Source organism: Spinacia oleracea, chromosome 5, assembly GCF_020520425.1.
Source record: "Spinacia oleracea cultivar Varoflay chromosome 5, BTI_SOV_V1, whole genome shotgun sequence".
Classification (NCBI taxonomy): Eukaryota; Viridiplantae; Streptophyta; class Magnoliopsida; order Caryophyllales; family Amaranthaceae; genus Spinacia; species Spinacia oleracea.
In genome coordinates, this window is record NC_079491.1 from 21,839,096 (window position 1) to 21,857,993 (window position 18,898).

Genomic DNA, 18,898 nt, shown 5'->3' on the forward strand with positions numbered 1-18,898 from the left:
GCGCATGAACCAATTTCTCTATTTTTCCTCTGTTTCGGGCTGCGATTTCTTCTGTTTGATGGACTGAGATGATGGAAGGTGGTCTTGGTGTTGCGTGGTGAGAGGGGAGATGATGATGGTGAAGGAGAGCCGTCGTAGAGGGTGGTGTAGGTTGTGCCTTTGGTGGTGGTTGGCGAAGCTCGGTCTGTGGTGAGTGCGTTACTAGCTGCAGTAGCAGGAGTTGCTGATTTTGTTTGTTGTTAGTGCCAGTGGCGTATCCAGGATTTTGAAACAGGGTAGACATTTTTAAAATAAATAAAAACTACAAAATTTATTAAAAAACATACAATAAAAATGACAATTTCACAGTTCAACCCATATAAATAAAGTAGAATAGATTCCTACAAAAGTTCTTGTTCTATCAAAATTACAGTTGTTCTCACCGAGTCCTCATATTCTGGAAGCGGTTCAATATATCATCGTTACTTATTTGTAGAAATACATATTTCTCTATATAAGTAACTAGACAATCATTTAGCAATTGAGCTCCCATACTATTCCTCAACTTACTCTTCACAATAGTCATTGCTGAAAATGCCCTTTCTACAGTTGTAGTTGCCACTGGAAAATCAACACCATCTTTATAAGCAAGTAGATAAGGCGATATGTATCATGCTTCGTTGTCTCAACAAGTTTCTTGGATAGTTCTCCAATATCTTTCAAACCCTCAAATCTCCCATCTCTTTGCATATCATGAATAAAGTTATCAAGCTCATCCTCAAGACACAGAAAATCAAAACTTGAAAACTCATAAGGATAAAATTCGGCAAGTCTAAATAACTTTGACTTGTCAAGCGAAGAGAAGGAATTGACAGGATTTAGACATGTCATACAAAGAAGAAGCTCCATACTTGAAGTTGTAAATCAATAATTGCCAAAAATACCTGAACTCGAAAATGATAAAGATTTGTAACATGTTGATTGCCACGTTTTTTTCTTCCCAAAGGAGCATACTCTTCATCCATATTAGGAACACCGATGCCTCTTTTATCACAAAAGGAGATCAGAGAAGTCAAAAGAGATTCCCATCCATCTTCTCTCATTTGTTGCAAACGTTCTTTAGTCAATTTCACAAGTGATACTGCATTAACAATGTCTTGATATTTCTTTTGCAGTGCAATATTCAATTTATTTTCCACCCCAAATATCGTCTTCATCAAATGTACCATGAAAATAAAGTCGAATGACACAAGTACAACACCAACACGATCAGCTTTTGCACGATCATCTGAATTAGGGGGATTTTCAAAAATCATGTCTTGTACTTCACATATCGCCGAATTCAAGACAATTACATTCAACAATAACTTATAATCAGATCCCCAACGAGTATCACCCGGTCTTCCCAATCCAAGTTGTTGATTCAAACCTTTCCCACTTTCAATTTCACCATCTTGAAATTCTTTTGCAACTAATCGAGTTTGAGATTCATTAAGAATTTCTTGACGCTTACAAGAGCCTCCAACAACATACAACATAGTAGAGAGAAGTTCAAATAACCAACCACGATCAACATTATTTTTGGAAACTGCGACAAGTGTTAGTTGGAGTTGATGTGCAAAACAATGAATGTAATATGCATATTTTGTTTCATTCATAATCAGAGTTTTGAGACCATTGGAGTCTCCCTTCATATTATTAGCCCCATCATAACCTTGCCCTCTAATTTTAGTTGGGGTTAGTGCATACTCAGCAAATATAGAATAAATTGCACCCCGAAGAGATAGTGCAGTAGTATCCTTAACATGAACAACACAAATAAATCTTTCCACAATTGCTCCTTTTTATCAACATAACGCAAACAAAATGCCGCTTGCTCTTTACATGACACATCACGAGATTCATCAACCAATATGCCAAAGTAATCATCACCCAACTCCTCCATAATCACTCTAATTGTTTCTTTGGAACAAGAATAAGCAATGTCTTTTTGAATCAAAGGAGAAATCATTTGATTATTTCCCGGTGCATTTTTCAAAACAACTTTAGCAACTTTTTTTTCCCTTTTAGCATACCACTTTAAAAATTCACGAAAATTTCCCTGATTAAAAGAATTTTCACTTTCATCATGACCACTAATTGCCATACCTCGAAGTAAAAGGTATCTCAAACAATCAAGTGAAGCAATCAAACGTGTTCGATAATCCTTTCTAGCTTGTGGAGTTACTAGAGATAAAACATTTTGAATGGATGCTTGTGGATCAATTAAAGCATTGTATTTCTCCATACACCTATTGTGAACACTATTAATAGCACCGACATGCTTAGAAAAAGCATGTGGTCTATTCCAACCTTTAAAACTCTTTGAAACAAAAGTATCATGCCCATCACCATCCATAGCACCTATATCATCTCTAAACAGATAACAAATAAAGCAAAATACAGCTTCTTTTGCAATACTATACTCAAGCCAAGTTTTGTAAGCATCATACCAGTCAGGATTAAAACGACGCATTCCACCTCCGACAAATATTTGTTGAAAATTGTGATCACGAACTATTCTTTGAATATATGCTCTTCTAACTGCATCTTGATCATCAGGATGATAATCACTAATTCTTTTCCTCAGTCCAAGATCATATGAGAGAGAAATGATATCAAATTGATTTACTCTTTCTCTAGTTGGAGCAGTTCTCTTATGCACCATGAACGATTTGGGTTAAACGGGTTCAATTCGAAATTGGGTCGGATTGAATGGGTTATGGTTGAAACGGTTCAGATTAAACGATAAGATTTACAAACGGATCGGATAATACGAAATTTCTCAGGTTGAAAAACGGATTTGGGTTCAAACGGATCAGATCATAAACGGGTTTCAGATCGTTTCAGTTCAGATTAAATGGATTCAGATTGTCACGGATCGATATGTTACCGGATTCAGATCTTAATCGGGTCAACGGGTTGGGTCGGATTCAAGTTGAATGTAATCAGACCGGATCAAATTTCGAATTTTAGCTCACGGGTTCTAAACGATTTGAATTTTAAATGGTCGGACAAATTAAACCCATCGCATTCACCGGTTCGGTTTGAGAATTGACGCCTCTAGGACCTCGGTTATCAAGTTATCAACCATTGTTATTACTTCCTCTCCTAGTGGTTATCGCAGTCTAATTTTTTAAGAACCAAATGCAGATATCTAGCCAATCTAGGTATTCGGGAACCTGAACACTCGAAGTCTCAAATCAATAAAAGAAATCACAAGGAAACTGATATAGTTCGAAAAAATTCAGATGAATTTCTCAGCGATTAGATGGTCGTTGATTTTTTTGGTTTTGTTCGGTATAATCAATTCGAGCAATGTCGTTGCTCAACAAGAATCCAAAAGCAACAAATTCAGAGAACGAGAAGCCACTGATGATTCAGCCGGTTACCCTAACTTGTAAGCTAAACATTGTTTGGTCGATTTTCTGCTGATTAATTTGAAATTGTTTGTGAAAATGGTTGATTTTTTTGGTTTTAGGGATGAAAATGAGTTATTGAATACGCAATGCCCACGAAATTTGGAATTGCGATGGCAAACAGAAGTGAGTTCCAGCATTTATGCAACTCCTTTGATTGCAGACATTAACAGGTTGGTTATTAGCTATTTTGTATATTTTCATTTTAGATTGTATGCTGCAAGTAGTATTTTGCACCTCAAATTTGGGATCTATATATTGTGGATGGCTAGGTTTACAATAATTTGAATCTTAAGAATGGTTAGGTTGAATATTTTATTTTGAGAATCAAGTTTGAAAACAGATTTCGCAGTGGCTTCACACTTAGGGCCTGTTCTTTTTCACTTAATAAATTAAGTTTCCCGTTTAATAAGGAAATGGGTTTATATAAATTCAATTCAGGGCAGTTTAGGGCTTAAAAGATCAGCTGTGAGCTGAATATAATTCCGATGGGTTAAGTAAGTTTAGGACTTGTCCAAACTTCAAATAAGGGTTAAGGGCTAATAAGTTCAGATCAATTCGGTTAGGATCAAATTGAGTTTCACATGTTTAGATATGTAATTTTGGTGGAAAGATCAAGGCCTTAGAATGGAGTCAAGACACCTATATTTTGTGGATTCTGTACAAATAATGTGGAATTATTTTGTGGAGTAAAACATGGGAAACTGGGGAGAAAAATGAGCAAAGTCTCGGTAGATCACTTTTGGGTAAAGTAATTTGGTTTCTAATCAAGTTGATTTGACTAATCCTTGTTGGGGACCCATATTGAACTAATGAATTTCTTTTACGGTCAGGATGGCTGTCTTTAACTCACTATTCTGATTAATTATCTCTAATTTCTTTTGCAGCGATGGCAAGCTAGATATCGTGGTTCCTTCATTTGTTCATTACCTAGAAGTGTTAGAAGGATCAGATGGGGATAAGTTGCCAGGTTTGTGTATGACTTACTATTATCTAGTTTTTAAGCATAGAAACTTTTCTTCTTTTACAGTTCTATTAGGTCTTCAAGCTTTTCTTTTTCTTTTTGTTGTGTGATGAAAACGGGGAATTACAGCATGGAATGGCGTGTGCTGCTTGGAATTATCAGAGTGATACACACTCTTTTTGTGTGTTATTCAGTATGTTGTTTGATACATTTAGCCTGCTCACTTGGATTAACTTGTCAGGGTGGCCTGCTTATCATCAGTCAACTGTTCATGCCAGTCCTCTGCTTTATGATATTGACAAAGATGGAGTTAGAGAAATAGCCTTAGCTACGTACAATGGCGAAGTGCTCTTTTTCAGGTGAGTTGTAGCATTACTCCGATGATAATTTTTTGGTTATGATCTCTCCTTTACTATGCTGGAAAATTGATGATGCAATATTCTTATATCGAAATCGGGTTTGTTTTACTCAGAGCTTCAGGCTATCTGATGTCAGATAAACTGGTTGTACCTCGGAGGAGAGTTCGCAAAAATTGGTTTGAGGGATTAAATCCAGATCCCGTTGATCGCTCTCATCCTGATGTTGATGATCAGCTGCTTGTACAAGAGGCTGCTGAGATGAACTTGGTGCCACGTGAGTTACTTTTACCAGGATTTATTATTAATGCTTGTTCTTTTCTTTTCTTAACCGCCAAACTTCTCTCTCACCTTCTGTTTTCTAGGATAAATGTTTTATTAACTATAATTTTTTTTAAAAAATTATTTCTGTCTTTTACGGATCAGCATTCATGCTACTATAAAACTACTAAATGTTGGTTGATATTCATGAATGAATAATTCTTTGCGTGAGATGGTTGTATGGTAAGGGGTTTTAAGCTGATTTTCATGACCAACTTGCAGATTATGGGGTGATTTTGGTTGGGAAATTTAGTGGCATATTCCATCTCGTGCTAGAATTTTCCTTATCCATATGACATAATAATAGCTGTACGCAGAGATTTGTTTACCTATGAAAGCTATGATCCTTAAGCATGCGAAGGGTGAAATTTTCACTTGACATATTTAGTAACTTTGTAGCATATGTTAGCTAAGGAAGTATGCTTATCATTATTTTTTGGTGGTCTAAGTAGACTGGACACAGTACGGTGATTTGGTGACGGAATGTGAGTAAGGGCCTGGCTCGCCTGCAGAATGTCCTGTTAGATTTAAAAATTTAGTTGTGATGAAATTCGACTACAACCACTCTACTTAGAGAAATTTAGTACTTTTTAGTTTTTTTTCCCTTTCCCCCTTTTATAACCATCGAGTCTGACACATCTGTGGTCACTATTGTAGGTACTAAAAAGGAATCTAGTGTGCCTGATATACCATCAAGCGGAGGGAATCCTGTTATGATCAATGTGTCTTCACTCAATGTAGATAGGAAAAATGATGGCATAGAAAAATCTAATCTGGAAATTGCTAAGAGCATGAATGTGTCCCTTGATGCTGGGTCAATTTCGGATGTAATGAATACATCGTCTGTGAATGAGGGCAGTAAGAATGAGAGCCAAGAAAGCAGCAACCTTTCAAAGATTGTGACTAATTCTTCTGACAATACTGTGTCAAATGATAATACTGTAAATGTGGAAAATGGAGCAATCAATTCTTCGTCAACTAATGGGTTGGATAGTAATATGAAGACAGAGAACAGACAAAACTCGAGGAGACGACTGCTGGAAGAAACTAGTTTTAAAGGAGCCGGCGATGGTAGTGAAAATGTTCAAACTGCAACAGTGGAGAATGACAATGCCCTTGAAGCAGAAGCAGATTCCTCTTTTGACTTGTTTCGTGGTAGTGATGAACTGGCAGATGAATATAACTATGACTATGATGATTATGTGGATGAGAACATGTGGGGGGATGAAGACTGGACTGAATCACAGCATGAGACTGTGGAAGACTATGTCGATATTGACTCCCATATCCTTTCCACTCCTGTAAGTGCAATTATTGTGTAGTCTTTGGTAATTTTTCATAACAAAATGTCTCATATATTGAATATTGATTCACCTCAGGTCATAGCTGATATAGATAATGACGGGGTATCAGAAATGGTGGTTGCTGTATCATATTTCTTTGATCGTGAGTAAGTACTTCTAGGAATACTCTTTGCCAAAGTTTTAATGTTATTTTTGCGAGCAGTTGCACTGTCAGTGGTTGGTCCTTGTTTGTGTTTGTCCTCTGCGTATTGTTGTTCACACACTATTATGTCTGGCATGAGTATTCAGGCCTCTTTAGTGAAAATGACTGGTACTCATGACTACACAGTTTGTAAAGAATAATAGCCTTGAGTGTTTTGCAAGTACTGCATCATGAATTGCACTCTGCTTATTTGAATGGGAAATTCACCATTACAAAAAATATCGCTTGAGCTCATGTCTTCATAATTTTTGATGTATCTCATCTAAGAATCAAACTTTTGTGTTTCTATTCTCTCTTCTCTATGAGAGTAATGCATAAAACGTTGATCTTTGTGTAGATAGAAGACTGCAAAGTTGATGAATTGAAATTGTTCTGAACAAAAGAGTCGAACGGAAAAAAATTATGATTTTTGGCTGGTAATGTCGTTAATGGTCTGTTGCAATATCTTTTAAGAAAACATGCAATGTCTTTGAGAGTGAAGCTGAAGGGAAAAAAGGAGATTTTTCCCCGAAGATGTCTGCCATGAAGTAAAAATGGATGGAGAGAAGCTCTTTGATTGGTGGTGATAGAAGTGGCTCCTCTGGTTATGGCATACAGTGTGACAATGTGGATTATTCCATATTTTGATTGAATGTTCGTTTTGCTTATTAGCCAGTGGTAATGCAGTCATATAAAGGAGGGGTCTTTAATGGATTGAAAGACATATCGAGGTTGAAAGGTTACTGTGAGGAGTTATCAATTTATCTCGTCATAAGCTTAGTAGCAAGTTTAGGAAAAACCTAGTATTGTGGATTCTTGAGAGCTATCAATGTTCTCAAATTTCAGGTTTTTAGGTATTTTTTAATCAAACTAAGGCTTTACTCGTTAGTGGAAAGGTTACATGGAACTTTAGCTGACATATTTATAGCAAAAAGCTCACATCAAGGTCTAGGGTGGTAGCTGCCAGACATGATCAAACTGTTGTAGGGTGGTTAGGCAACGAATAACTAGTGGGAGAGAGGAGATAACACACGATTAGTTCTAATATGCATACAAATAATGGGTATTGATAACATGCCAAAAGGAGATAACTTTCACTCTCATGTACTTAGAAAACAGAAAAGATTGGTAATAATGCCAATGTAGACATTTTTAGACCTAAACCAATACTCGTGTTAGATAAAGCTTTTCAGAGTTATAAATACAATAACGATGCCTTCGCTTTAATCCAAAAGAATTTATCTTATGTCGTCCACATGTCCATTTAGTTCCCTCGATTAAAAGAACTTTGTGAAGAATACCTTGTACCACCTCATCTAAATCCTCCCAAAATTGTTCGAAGAACTTCCTATACACCATCCTAAGTTGCATATGAACATGCAATATATACAACTTTTCTACCACATGATCTTTACTTTCATAATGCTATCACCCTTCCTACATACCTCAACTACACCGTTTACTAGCTTATCATTTTTAATAATATCAACTCCCTTTTTATGCTTATCTTGTCGTCTATTAACATATAACTTACCCATTCAGTCTCTTGAAGATACACTGTTTACATTAATTCTCATCATCACTTCTAGATCTATAAATTCTACTAACTTTCACGTAAGAGACCTATGTTCCAAATTCCTATGCGTAACTTACTCCTGATGTTCTTCCTTATATCCCACTCTTGAATTTGACACATGGGCCATGATGTGGTGTGCCGCGTCAAGGTGATGCACTAGCAATCCATGCATCCTTATCACTATGATTATGTCAAAGAAGTGTAGCGTGTCGCTGAGTAGAAAATGCCGCCTCAAAAATATCATGCAATAGATTACTCATCAGAGAAGTTAATAAATACATTAACAAGTAACCCAAGTACCCAACAAAAAAATAAGAGCGAATAACTAAATAAATACACATTATATGTAAATGGCCTATCCTATTAGGAAGAAAAAAAGTACTCCGTAAACTCTTTTTAGTAAATTTGCTTTATAGAAAATTTTCTAACCCTGTACCAAGAGATAGAAAATTTTGAGCAAGCTTGTGCGCCAAACACGTGCCGAGTATGCCTAGATTTGGCCACAAGTTTCAATCTCTTAGGCATGCCTTCTGTGCAAAGGCCAAACTTCATGCACACATGCATAGCCCATGCTTATGTGCGTAGTTCTTATTGGATCCTTGTCCTACTCAGAGATAGCAAATTTTTAGCAAGCTTGGGTGCCAATTGCCAAACACTGCAGGACATCTGTGCCAAGGCTGACATCCAACTAGCTTGGGCGACAAGTTCCTTGCTCTCAGGATCTTGGTGTGCCTTGGCACAAAGGCCAAGCTTCATGCACCCACTCATAAGCTTCCTTATGTGCGTTGATCCTTTGCCTGATGAACACTTTATAGATAACAGTTCGTTTTTTTTTTCGTGTGATTTTTTTTTCCGTTTCCACGATCTGTGCCGTTTTCATGCTGTTTCCCTGCGTCGCTCCACTTTTTTTTTTTTTTTTCAAAAATTTCTAGTAGCCTTTTTGTTTTAAAAAATAAGCTGTCCAATTAATGATGGTTTCTCTAGGCCAATAGCCTAACTAGTAGTTATTTTTATTTGAAAAAAGTTTAATGATAAAGTGTCAAGCCTTTGCATGAAAAGGTATCTTGAAATGTTTAAAGTGATATGCAAGCTGGCCGCTGGGTATGAATACCAGGTTTTATTTTTTTAATGGTTGAGCACCTCAAATTCATTCGACTGTAGAGAATTGGTTTGGTTTGTGCATTAGAAGGAGTTTGTTTCTGATGTTAAATATTATTAAAGTAAAAGGACAAAAGAATCTTTAAGGATGAAATGTAATTTACCAGTTTCTGTCCAATGCTATATTGCTATGGCCTCATTGATGCACCTATTATGCTATTTGCATTTTTTTTATTGACTTAAATGTTCTCATGCATCCGGATTTTTTTTATGATAAGTGATCTCCCATGGCTCGCCAGTGTGTTTTTTCAAACGATTCTTAGATCGGCTGCTTATACGAGTGCTCTTTGCTTTGGCTAAGTTGACAGTTATTATGACAAACCGGAGAATGCAAAAGATTTGGGTGGTATTGATATTGGAAAATATGTTGCTGGCGGCATTGTTGCTTTCAACCTTGATACAAAACAAGTTAAGTGGACTGCAAACCTGGATCTGAGCACAGATTCCTCGAAATTCCGTGCTTACATATATTCTTCACCAAGCGTGGTCGATCTGGATAACGATGGGAATCTAGACATTCTCATTGGAACTTCTTTTGGCTTATTCTATGTGCTTGACCATCATGGTAATATCTTTATTGTGCTTTTACACTTTTCTATGATACTTTTTTCTTATTTCTTCTAATACATAATCTGATTCTTTTATGTTGATGGGAGATTTCGATCATTTTTCATATTTGTTAAAATAAGAACTTTGCCCAGGGAAGACGTAGTAGCGATCTCCTGTCCGATTTTGTTCCGAGTTCTTGAGATAGCAATGTCTGAAATTTGGGGGACATATTAAAGGGTGAAAATATGATTGAAACTAATGTGAATGTGGAGGAAAAAAGGATTTCTAAGTATATATAGTTAGTTTTTTGACAGGAACACTATCATGAGGTTAGCTGTCTAGTTTTCTTCTTCGCCTGTTTCATCCTTTACTTTGCTATGAAGTATATGTTACTCGTATTGCTTTAGGCTTAGCTATATGTAAGGTTGTAACTTGTCTCTTTTTGCGATGTTCATATGAATTTGATTTGTATGTTTGTGCCTTAGTATTATCGCAAAAGTAATTCATTTGTCCCCCCCCCCCCCCATCTCTCTCTCTCTCTCTCTCTTTTTCCCCCTGTATCTTTTTTTGGGAATTTTCATGAAGCCCACCATGTTTTTTCTTGATAGAAAGGGTACTTGTGGTTTGAAAAATTTGACGAGGTAACCTTATAGTTTAAACCATGCACTAATTAGGCGCGAGGTTTAAACAAAATTCACCCATCACCTTTAAAACTAACGAACTTTTTTTTTTTTTAAAGAGAAGTTTCAAATCCTTACTCTTTCTTTTCCCTACATTCCTAATCAAACTAGGAAAAGAAACAATAACTGATTCCACCTAAAATTGTTTGTTTTTTTAATTTTCTTTTTAATTTTTCTGGTAGAAAATGCCTTGAATAGTCCATCGCCGTTGAGTTTGATTTTGCACAAATAATTTGATAGTTGGTATCTTTAGATGTGTTACTCCACGTATTACAGGTACTTTAAATTATTTTAAACTGCTTTCTGAAAATTAACCAAGGTGATAATTTATGATATATATTTTGACGGTGATTGCTCTAATTTTGCATATATATTATAAAACTTGGTGACATTGACCGTTCCAAGTTTGTATCATATTGAATAAATTTTCAATATTTTGTAGGAAAATTGTAAATATAAATCCCATGTTTGGGCTATCTTCCCAAGCTCCCATATTAATCCCAAGTTTAAGTTAATCCTAGTTAATACCGAGTTTGGGCAGTGTCTTCCTAGATTGGTCCGAGTGGCCTACAACCTTTAAAACGGTACAAGTATAAGACTCCGTCTCTCCTCACTACTAGCTCTCCTACTCCACCCCCCTCATTCCCGGCCACAACTCAACGAGACATCTCTTCTTGTCCCGATTCTTAGCGGCTACAACAACCACGAATTTGTCATTCCAATAGATTATCAATCTTGTAGAAGGTTGGCAACTTAAATGGATCGGTTGAAATATTCCATATTTACCTCATTCTCTTGCTCATATTTAAGATATATTTTTTATTCACCGATGGGAATATTTTGACCTTCCGGTTAAAGTGAGCTTTTTTCAATTTTAAAGGCAATAGTGAGCTAAAACTAACATAGGATGATGATGATGTTTATCATGTAGTGGCAGCGATTTGCATTAAATTATTTTTTGGGGCCACCAAATTGTAACATGATTCGGTTTAAGTGCTGTGTTTTCCTTGTTATCAATCTCTTTGTTTAATTGTTTTTGTGCTAATGAATTTGTCTTCTTATCCCTTAGTAGATAGTTAAATTAACATTGGAAAAAAAATATTGGAGCAATTTGTATATATTTTAGTACTTCCTCCGTTTGTTCAGATGTAACCATTGGGTTGGGCACGGGATTTTAGGAGAAATAGTTAGCGGGAGTTAATTCAATAGTTACTCGTGATTAATCAGAAAGGAGGAGAGAGAAATGTGGGGTACTCTACATTGAGCAACTACATTCCCACCGTCACACCACTGACAATGACCCCATCAACCACCGCCACACGTAAGTCCCCCCCCCCCCCCCCTCACCACCCCTTGCCACCTTTACCACCATGCCATCTTTAAATACACAAAAAAAATACTACATCGCCACGTTCACCACCTTTTACCATCTACAATCTTTAAACACAAAAAAAAACCAGACCTAAAGGAGAGAAATAGGGATAGAGAGGAGAGATCTATAATTGAGAAATGGAATAGATCAAGAAAGATGAAAGAGACTGAACCCATCCGGTGTTGTGGTGCTCGTTACTTTCCCAGTGCTGTCATAATGGTGGTGGTGGACGTAACACAAGCTTTTTAGTGAGCAAGGGGGTTTTGGCGAGGGATAAGGTTGGTGGAGAATGAAAATGTTGGTGGGTTGCACAATAAAAATGGTGGAGGTGGGTTGGAGATGATGAAATAGCGGTCGGTTGGAGAGGATGAACAAGGGTGATGAAATGGTGGTGGGTTTCTAACTTTCTATTGTCTGGGTGTTTGTTTATAAGTGGGGATTCTTGGCGGAGTTAATTAATAAGAGTTTGTTAAGTAAGGGCATTTTGTATTTCATTACTTCAAATTTACCAAAAATTGAATTGTTGCGACTATTTCAGCCAAAATAGGAAAGAGTTGCATCTTAAAAAAAAGCTTTATCAGATGATTTTGAGAAAGAAATAGGGAGGGAAAGATTGTCGTAGTCATGAGATAAATAGTTGCATAAAATTATTTGTGTAGTTTGTATTTTTTCTATAAAAAACTCCACCAGAAAATTTGGGTATACCATACGGCTGTTTAATTTGCTGAACAAGTCAAGTTTTGGTTGGGACCAATTCGGGAAGATACTATCCAGAGTTTAATTTGAAATAACTCAAACTTAGGATTAATATGAGAAGATATCCCAAATTTGGGATTTGTATTCTCAAATTTTCCTACTTTTGTATTACTTTCTACTGATTTTTCTGTGAGGTGACTAGTTTTCATGCAATACAGGGAAACATGTATGCGGAACAAACATATGTATTTTGTGCTTTGTGCGCTTTAACTTATTCCCAACCCTGTATGTGTGTGTGTTTGTAAATAAGAAGAAATATACTGATCACCAAAAAACAACCAATACAATCTTACAGCTCCTTGTACATAGGCATATCCTGTAGGAGGAACTCCCTGTGCACACACGGCCCTCAACTAAGCAGGCTTTAACAAAAGCCAAAAACACAGACTTAGTTACATTGAAGTAAACCACTCCCTATCCACTCTACTATTTCTCTTCACTTAAAACTACCAATTCTAGTTTTAACAGTATATTTCACTTGTTCCATCACTAATCCACCCTTTCTAGTTTCTCATGCCAAAAAACTCCATTTTGCACATGCCAACATAGACCACAGCTGCAATACTAGAATACTTTCCAAGAATACCTTTTTTTGAGCATAGATCCTCTGCATCTCTTCTTGCACCAGATCAAAGTACTAGCCAAACCTTCTGCATCGGAAGTTAATGCCTAGCCACTGTTGAACAGCTGCTGCACAAGCAGTAAAAAACTAGGTGCTTATGACCATTTTGTTCCTGCACCATATCAAACACTCATCCGGGGTACCCCTATCCTGCACATTTTCTTTCTGGTTTGGACTCTTACATGTACATCAACCCAGTTAATGAACTTATGCTTAGGTAGAGAGTATCTATTCCACAGCCCATATACCCAAGCATGCAAAATCTTTGGGCCCGTATAACATAGGTTGATTTGCATAGGTTACTGGATTAAATCTAATACTTCCTCCGTTCTTTTTTAGATGACACAAGTTTGTTATCAAGTTTGTCAATGCAGTTTTTCAATCATTGTTATCTTTAATTATCAATGGGTAAAAATATAAAAAGTTGATATTATAAATCTATACAATGTGACGATTATAACAAGACCCCACATGATTATATATTTTCTTAAGTATAAATCACAATTGATAGTCAAAGTAGATTATATGAATAATGTCAAAAGTCAAATTGTGTCATCTAAAAAAAATGGAGGAAATATGTTTTATGGAGGCTGTATCAATGATGCAAAATATGTGTCTAGGTCAGAATCAAGGCTCAACTATTATATTTTCATCAACTAATGGTTTAAGAAAATATGTTTCTTTCTCCTGTGCATGTGCATGTATCATTTTGGTGCCACTAAAGAATGGAACATTGAATCTGGAATTTTAATTTACATTTGAAAATGAATTTTGAACATTGAAATATTGAATCTAGATTGACAAGGAAAGACGTTAATTGGACTAAAAGCTGACAATTGATTGTAAGCATCTGTATAAATGTCGAGACAAATCTGACATGGTAGAACAATTGGAAGATATAGAATGTTGTAGAATGAGGTCCTAATTTGTCGTAACAAGAAAAGCTACTTGCACGTACTAGCAAATGTAGTTGATAAATAACAACTGGCTCCCCTCCGAAATTGCGTTTCCAACACTTCTAAGGAGGGTTTACTTCTGAGTGGGAGTAATAATATACATGTCACTTCTTTTTTAAGCATCAATAGCTGAGTGTAGTTGATAAATAACAAGTGGCTCCTTCTTTTGAAATTTTGATTCCAACACTACCAAGGAGGATTTACTTCTGAGGGGTAGTAATAATATACATGTCATATTTTTTTTAAAGATCAATAGCTGAATTTTGATTCATAGAAAGAGTTTATGGCTGCAAAGTTATTTGTTTGAATTTCAATTGGTTGTTCAGCGCCTTTTCTATTCATCTAATTTTTTCTTCTCTTCTGGTCCAGGCAAGGTGAGAGACAATTTTCCCCTTGAAATGGCTGAAATTCAAGGAGCTGTGGTGGCTGGAGATATTAACGACGATGGAAAAATTGAATTAGTGAGTGCCGATGTACATGGAAATGTTGCTGCTTGGAATGCTCAAGGAAAGGAAATATGGGAAACACATGTGAAAAGTCTGATTCCACAGGTAGCCTCGATCTCTCGTGGTAAATGGGCAGTCTAACTCTTAACAATTTGAAGGAGGAAAAAGTTTCAGTGTGCCACTACTTAAACCATTCCTAAATGTTCGTGAAATATCTTAATGAATCGCAAAGCAAACATTTATAAAAGTAACATCATGAAAGTACTGAATAGAAAAAATCTATAAACACTGATATATTCTTCCTCTGTTCTTATTTACTTGCAACCAAGTGAGTTGGATCAAGAACCAGGGAAAAGCAAATAGGAAGTCAAAATGACATATATGCCCATATTATTACCCTTCTCCTCTCTTCTCCTTGCCAGTCACATGACTACTCTCTCCTCCTTGCCAACAATGGCAACAATCTACCATTTACTCCACCAACTAACCCCATCCACTAAGCAGTCTAAGCTTGCCCAACTACTAGTCCACCGTCTTCTACACCCACCACCTACAACTTCCGTTTGCACCAATCACCATTTATCACAAACCACGACAATAACCACCACCCACAAATTGAATTTTGGCAGGAAGATGAGGGAAAATAATCTTACCATTTCATTCAAAGGTTGAAGGAACAATAATTGCATACTTTCGTATGGTCGAATTTGAACAGAAAAAATTAAAGTCAGATCTGATGTTTTTTGCGGTGGAGGAGGTTATAATAATTGAGGTGAGGTCGGGGTGGATGGGAGCTGATTTAACTTGCCGGAGGGAAGGACGAACTGAAGGAGGTTGTGTTGAAGATGGGGGGAGGAGGAAATGCGATGAGAGAGAGGGAGGAAGGAGAAGGAGGTGTGGTAGTCGCGGATGTTGTGAACTGGTGGTGACGGCTGGTAGATGGGAGGTGACGGCTGTTGCACGCTGTTGGTGGACCTGGTAGGTGGGAGGTAACGGCAGTTGAAAACTGGTGGTGGTAGCTGGTAGGTGGGAGGTGGGAAGGAGGAGGGTTGAGGAGAGAGAGTGGAAGGGTAATCAGCCAAGGGTAGTATTGGTATTTTGGCATACAAAAGTTACTAAATGCTGGGTTCCAAGTAATTAGACATTGCCATTTTACAGAAGTTGCAAGTAAAAAAGAACGGAAGAAGTATGTCGTAACTTCTATCATTGTAGTTTGAGGTCAACTATTGGCTAAGATCGACTTCAAGTTACAAAACGGTGGTTATTTATCAAGTGGAGTCATTTTCGGGGTGCTCCAATAATTTATAACCGTTCAGATTTAAATTTTGAATGTTAATACAAGATATTAAAATCCATGAAGCATAAAGAACATAAAACAGGAGATATACACTGGTTATTAGTAATGATATTTATGGAAGTATCCAATTCGCCAAACAAGGCTTTGTCCTAGGGCGATTTAAGAGAGGGGGGGGGGGGGGGGGGGAGTGATTTGATAAATGTCTTGTCAATGGAATAATGACCTGTGGATCTAATAAACTGAAAAATAGTTACTGTACTGTTCTTGTGATTCATTGCTATGTTTGAATTGGATTAACAAAGTAGGTGTGTTTATCATTGCATAAGAACTGTGCAATCACCAAATTCAGTTAATGCCAAACTTTATAGGTACTGCTATGCTTGGGTGTGTCTATTTGATTGAGAGCTATTCCAAGTATTTTAGAAATTTTGTATCCTGACACCTTTCGCATTCCAGGGTCCTGTTATAGGTGATGTGGACGGGGATGGCCATACAGATATTGTGGTTCCGACTATATCTGGAAATATATATGTCCTTAATGGAAAAGATGGGAAACATGTTCGTCCATATCCATATAGAACGCATGGAAGAATCATGAATCAGGTTCTTCTTGTTGATTTGAGCAAACGAGGGGAGAAAAAGAAGGGACTTACCATAGTCACAACATCATTCGATGGTTATTTGTATCTCATCGATGGACCAACATCTTGTGCAGATGTTGTTGATATTGGCGAAACTTCGTAAGATTTTCTTCAGCTGCTTGTTTACTGTTTGCTACTATTATATATATTCTAATTTGTCAACTGGTTTGGTAACAGATACAGCATGGTTTTGGCGGACAATGTTGATGGTGGCGATGATCTTGATCTTATTGTAACAACTATGAATGGAAATGTGTTTTGCTTCTCTACTCCATCTCCACATCACGTGCTTAAGGTGAGCAGATGTGGAGACGTACATTTTAAGGCTCATGGACATTTTACATTGCTGGAACTAGAACATTTCCCCCTTTGCCCTTTTTATATACATGTAACTTATTCTAATTAAGTGTACGTTTCTAGGCATGGAGATCAGCTTATCAAGGACGAAACAATGTCGCAAGTCGATACAACCGGGAGGGGATTTATGTCCTGCCTTCGCATAGAAATTTCCGTGATGAAGAAGGCAAGAACTTCTGGGTCGAGTTTGAGATTGTTGATGCCTATAGACACCCATCCGGTACACAAGCACCATATAATGTCACGGTAATTTGCTTCTTTCCATCTTCAGCTTAGTTGATCCTGTAGAATCCTTTGCAATAGCTGATGATGCTTAATTCATGTAGATTACCTTGCTGGTTCCTGGTAATTTTCAAGGAGAGAGAAGCATAAAACAAAATAAGATATATGATAGCCCAGGAAAATATCGTATGAAATTACCAACAGTTGGGGTAAGGACGACTGGGACAGTACTAATTGAAATGGTGGACTCCAATGGTCTGTCTTTCTCGGATGAGTTCTCACTTACATTTCATATGTATTACTACAAACTACTGAAGTGGCTCGTAATCCTCCCTATGCTTGGTATGTTTGGTATTCTGGTGATCCTTCGTCCACAAGAAGCAGTGCCATTGCCCTCATTTTCAAGGAATACTGACTTGTAAGATTTGACATTTAAATGCTGCTGCATTTTGACAAATTATACATCGAGTTCGGGAGCCTCCCTAGAAACTGCATTGTTGGGATAACAGTAGGTAGGTCATTCCCTAGCGCAGCATCTTGAGCTGGGCTGCCCGCTATATACCCCCACAGCTGTTGAAGTTGGCTTTGTAACTAAGTGTGATACATCTTTGTCCCTTTTTGATGGGTGCGATAGTTGAATTTTGAAATGTAAACTGTCTATTTAGAAGAAAGGTAAAAAAAAAAATAGCTTTGTTTTTTTCTAATTGTTATTGTTATTATAATTATCGCAAGATCGACTGATGGTTGTCACTGTCAGATCGGTTATCTAAGGTGATGTACTATTTGGGATGCTTGCTAACACTTCTCTTTATCCCAAGAGAGAACCCGTGACCAAATTCTTAAGAAATTAACACAATAATTGCTCAATCGCATGAACCATGCAAAACAGGGGTATTTATACGCAAAGAATAACTAACGGCTACTTTAACAAACATAAAAACTAGCTGTTGAGTATCAAAATGGTATATGAATATTTGGTGAATTAAGTTTCCGAATAGGGGTATTTAGGGAAATAAGTTTAGAAATAGGGGTATTTGATAAATTTAAAATTTGGGCTCGAAACACTAGCGACACGTTAAAAATAATGGTATCTGGGATATTAAGTTTGTTTTAGAGGGAGTTTATGTATTGTTGAAAGTCGAGGGGATTTGGTGAACTACGTCAAAACTCAGTTGTATTTCATGAAAAAACTGTAAATGTAATCATATCTCACGTATAAAAAAAAATAACAAAGTAGCACATCCCTTCCATATATATTCACAATGGGGTTGGGCACTGGATTTACTAGGTAAGAAGAAGAGACCCTACTAAACCAGTACCTAGCACAGGTTAATCAGCACAGCTACGCAGGTTTTCGTTTGAGTCACTCCCAAGCATTTCGCAGTTGATGGGGATCGACCATGTGACCTCAAAGTCACAAGGTAAGTTTGCCACCAACTCCACCAACTTATGTTGATTATCGGGCAGTAGATTTTAGGCAGAGGTAAAAGGAAGAGGGGAAAGCCAAACTACAAACTTATCATGTGATTGAAGCATTAAACAAATTAAAAAGAGTTTAACATGTAAGGTATATTACTTGTAGTGTGAAAGAAAAAAAAAACATATTTTAAAATGGATAAGGTGCAATATTTATTTCTCAAAAGGTAAATCCCTAAATGGCGTAATAATATTATAACAGAGGAACTATACAAGCTTATATGCAG

The 18,898-nt window shown here is 36.8% G+C and overlaps 2 protein-coding genes across 2 annotated transcripts; one reads left to right on the forward strand and one right to left on the reverse strand.

Moving 5' to 3' along the window:
- Positions 1–582: 582 nt before the first annotated feature.
- LOC110798425 (uncharacterized) lies at positions 583–2,686 on the reverse strand. The gene is made up of 3 exons (XM_056829434.1): positions 1,832–2,686; positions 924–1,778; positions 583–756 (listed from the first exon to the last, which is right to left on the reverse strand). Exons 1-3 carry the CDS (start codon positions 2,684–2,686, stop codon positions 583–585), a joined length of 1,884 nt encoding a protein of 627 aa, XP_056685412.1.
- Positions 2,687–3,115: 429 nt separating this feature from the next.
- Positions 3,116–17,899, forward strand: LOC110798414 (protein DEFECTIVE IN EXINE FORMATION 1). The gene is made up of 13 exons (XM_022003584.2): positions 3,116–3,418; positions 3,500–3,610; positions 4,325–4,407; positions 4,643–4,760; positions 4,874–5,034; positions 5,736–6,379; positions 6,458–6,528; positions 9,606–9,862; positions 14,602–14,783; positions 16,432–16,715; positions 16,794–16,911; positions 17,037–17,219; positions 17,300–17,899. The coding sequence occupies exons 1-13, from the start codon at positions 3,270–3,272 to the stop codon at positions 17,615–17,617; spliced, it is 2,679 nt and encodes an 892-aa protein (XP_021859276.1). The 5' UTR covers positions 3,116–3,269; the 3' UTR covers positions 17,618–17,899.
- The last annotated feature ends 999 nt before the right edge of the window (positions 17,900–18,898 follow it).

Coding starts and splice junctions, on each gene's coding strand:
- LOC110798425 (XM_056829434.1), bottom strand. CDS start 2,686: ATGGTGCATAAGAGAACTGCTCCAACTAGAGAAAGAGTAAATCAATTT. Junction 1,779..1,831: donor CGGCATTTTGTTTGCGTTAT/GTTGATAAAAAG, acceptor GTTCATGTTAAG/GATACTACTGCACTATCTCT. Junction 757..923: donor TTTATCATTTTCGAGTTCAG/GTATTTTTGGCA, acceptor CTGTGTCTTGAG/GATGAGCTTGATAACTTTAT.
- LOC110798414 (XM_022003584.2), top strand. CDS start 3,270: ATGAATTTCTCAGCGATTAGATGGTCGTTGATTTTTTTGGTTTTGTTC. Junction 3,611..4,324: donor TTGATTGCAGACATTAACAG/GTTGGTTATTAG, acceptor TTTCTTTTGCAG/CGATGGCAAGCTAGATATCG. Junction 16,716..16,793: donor GTTGATATTGGCGAAACTTC/GTAAGATTTTCT, acceptor GTTTGGTAACAG/ATACAGCATGGTTTTGGCGG.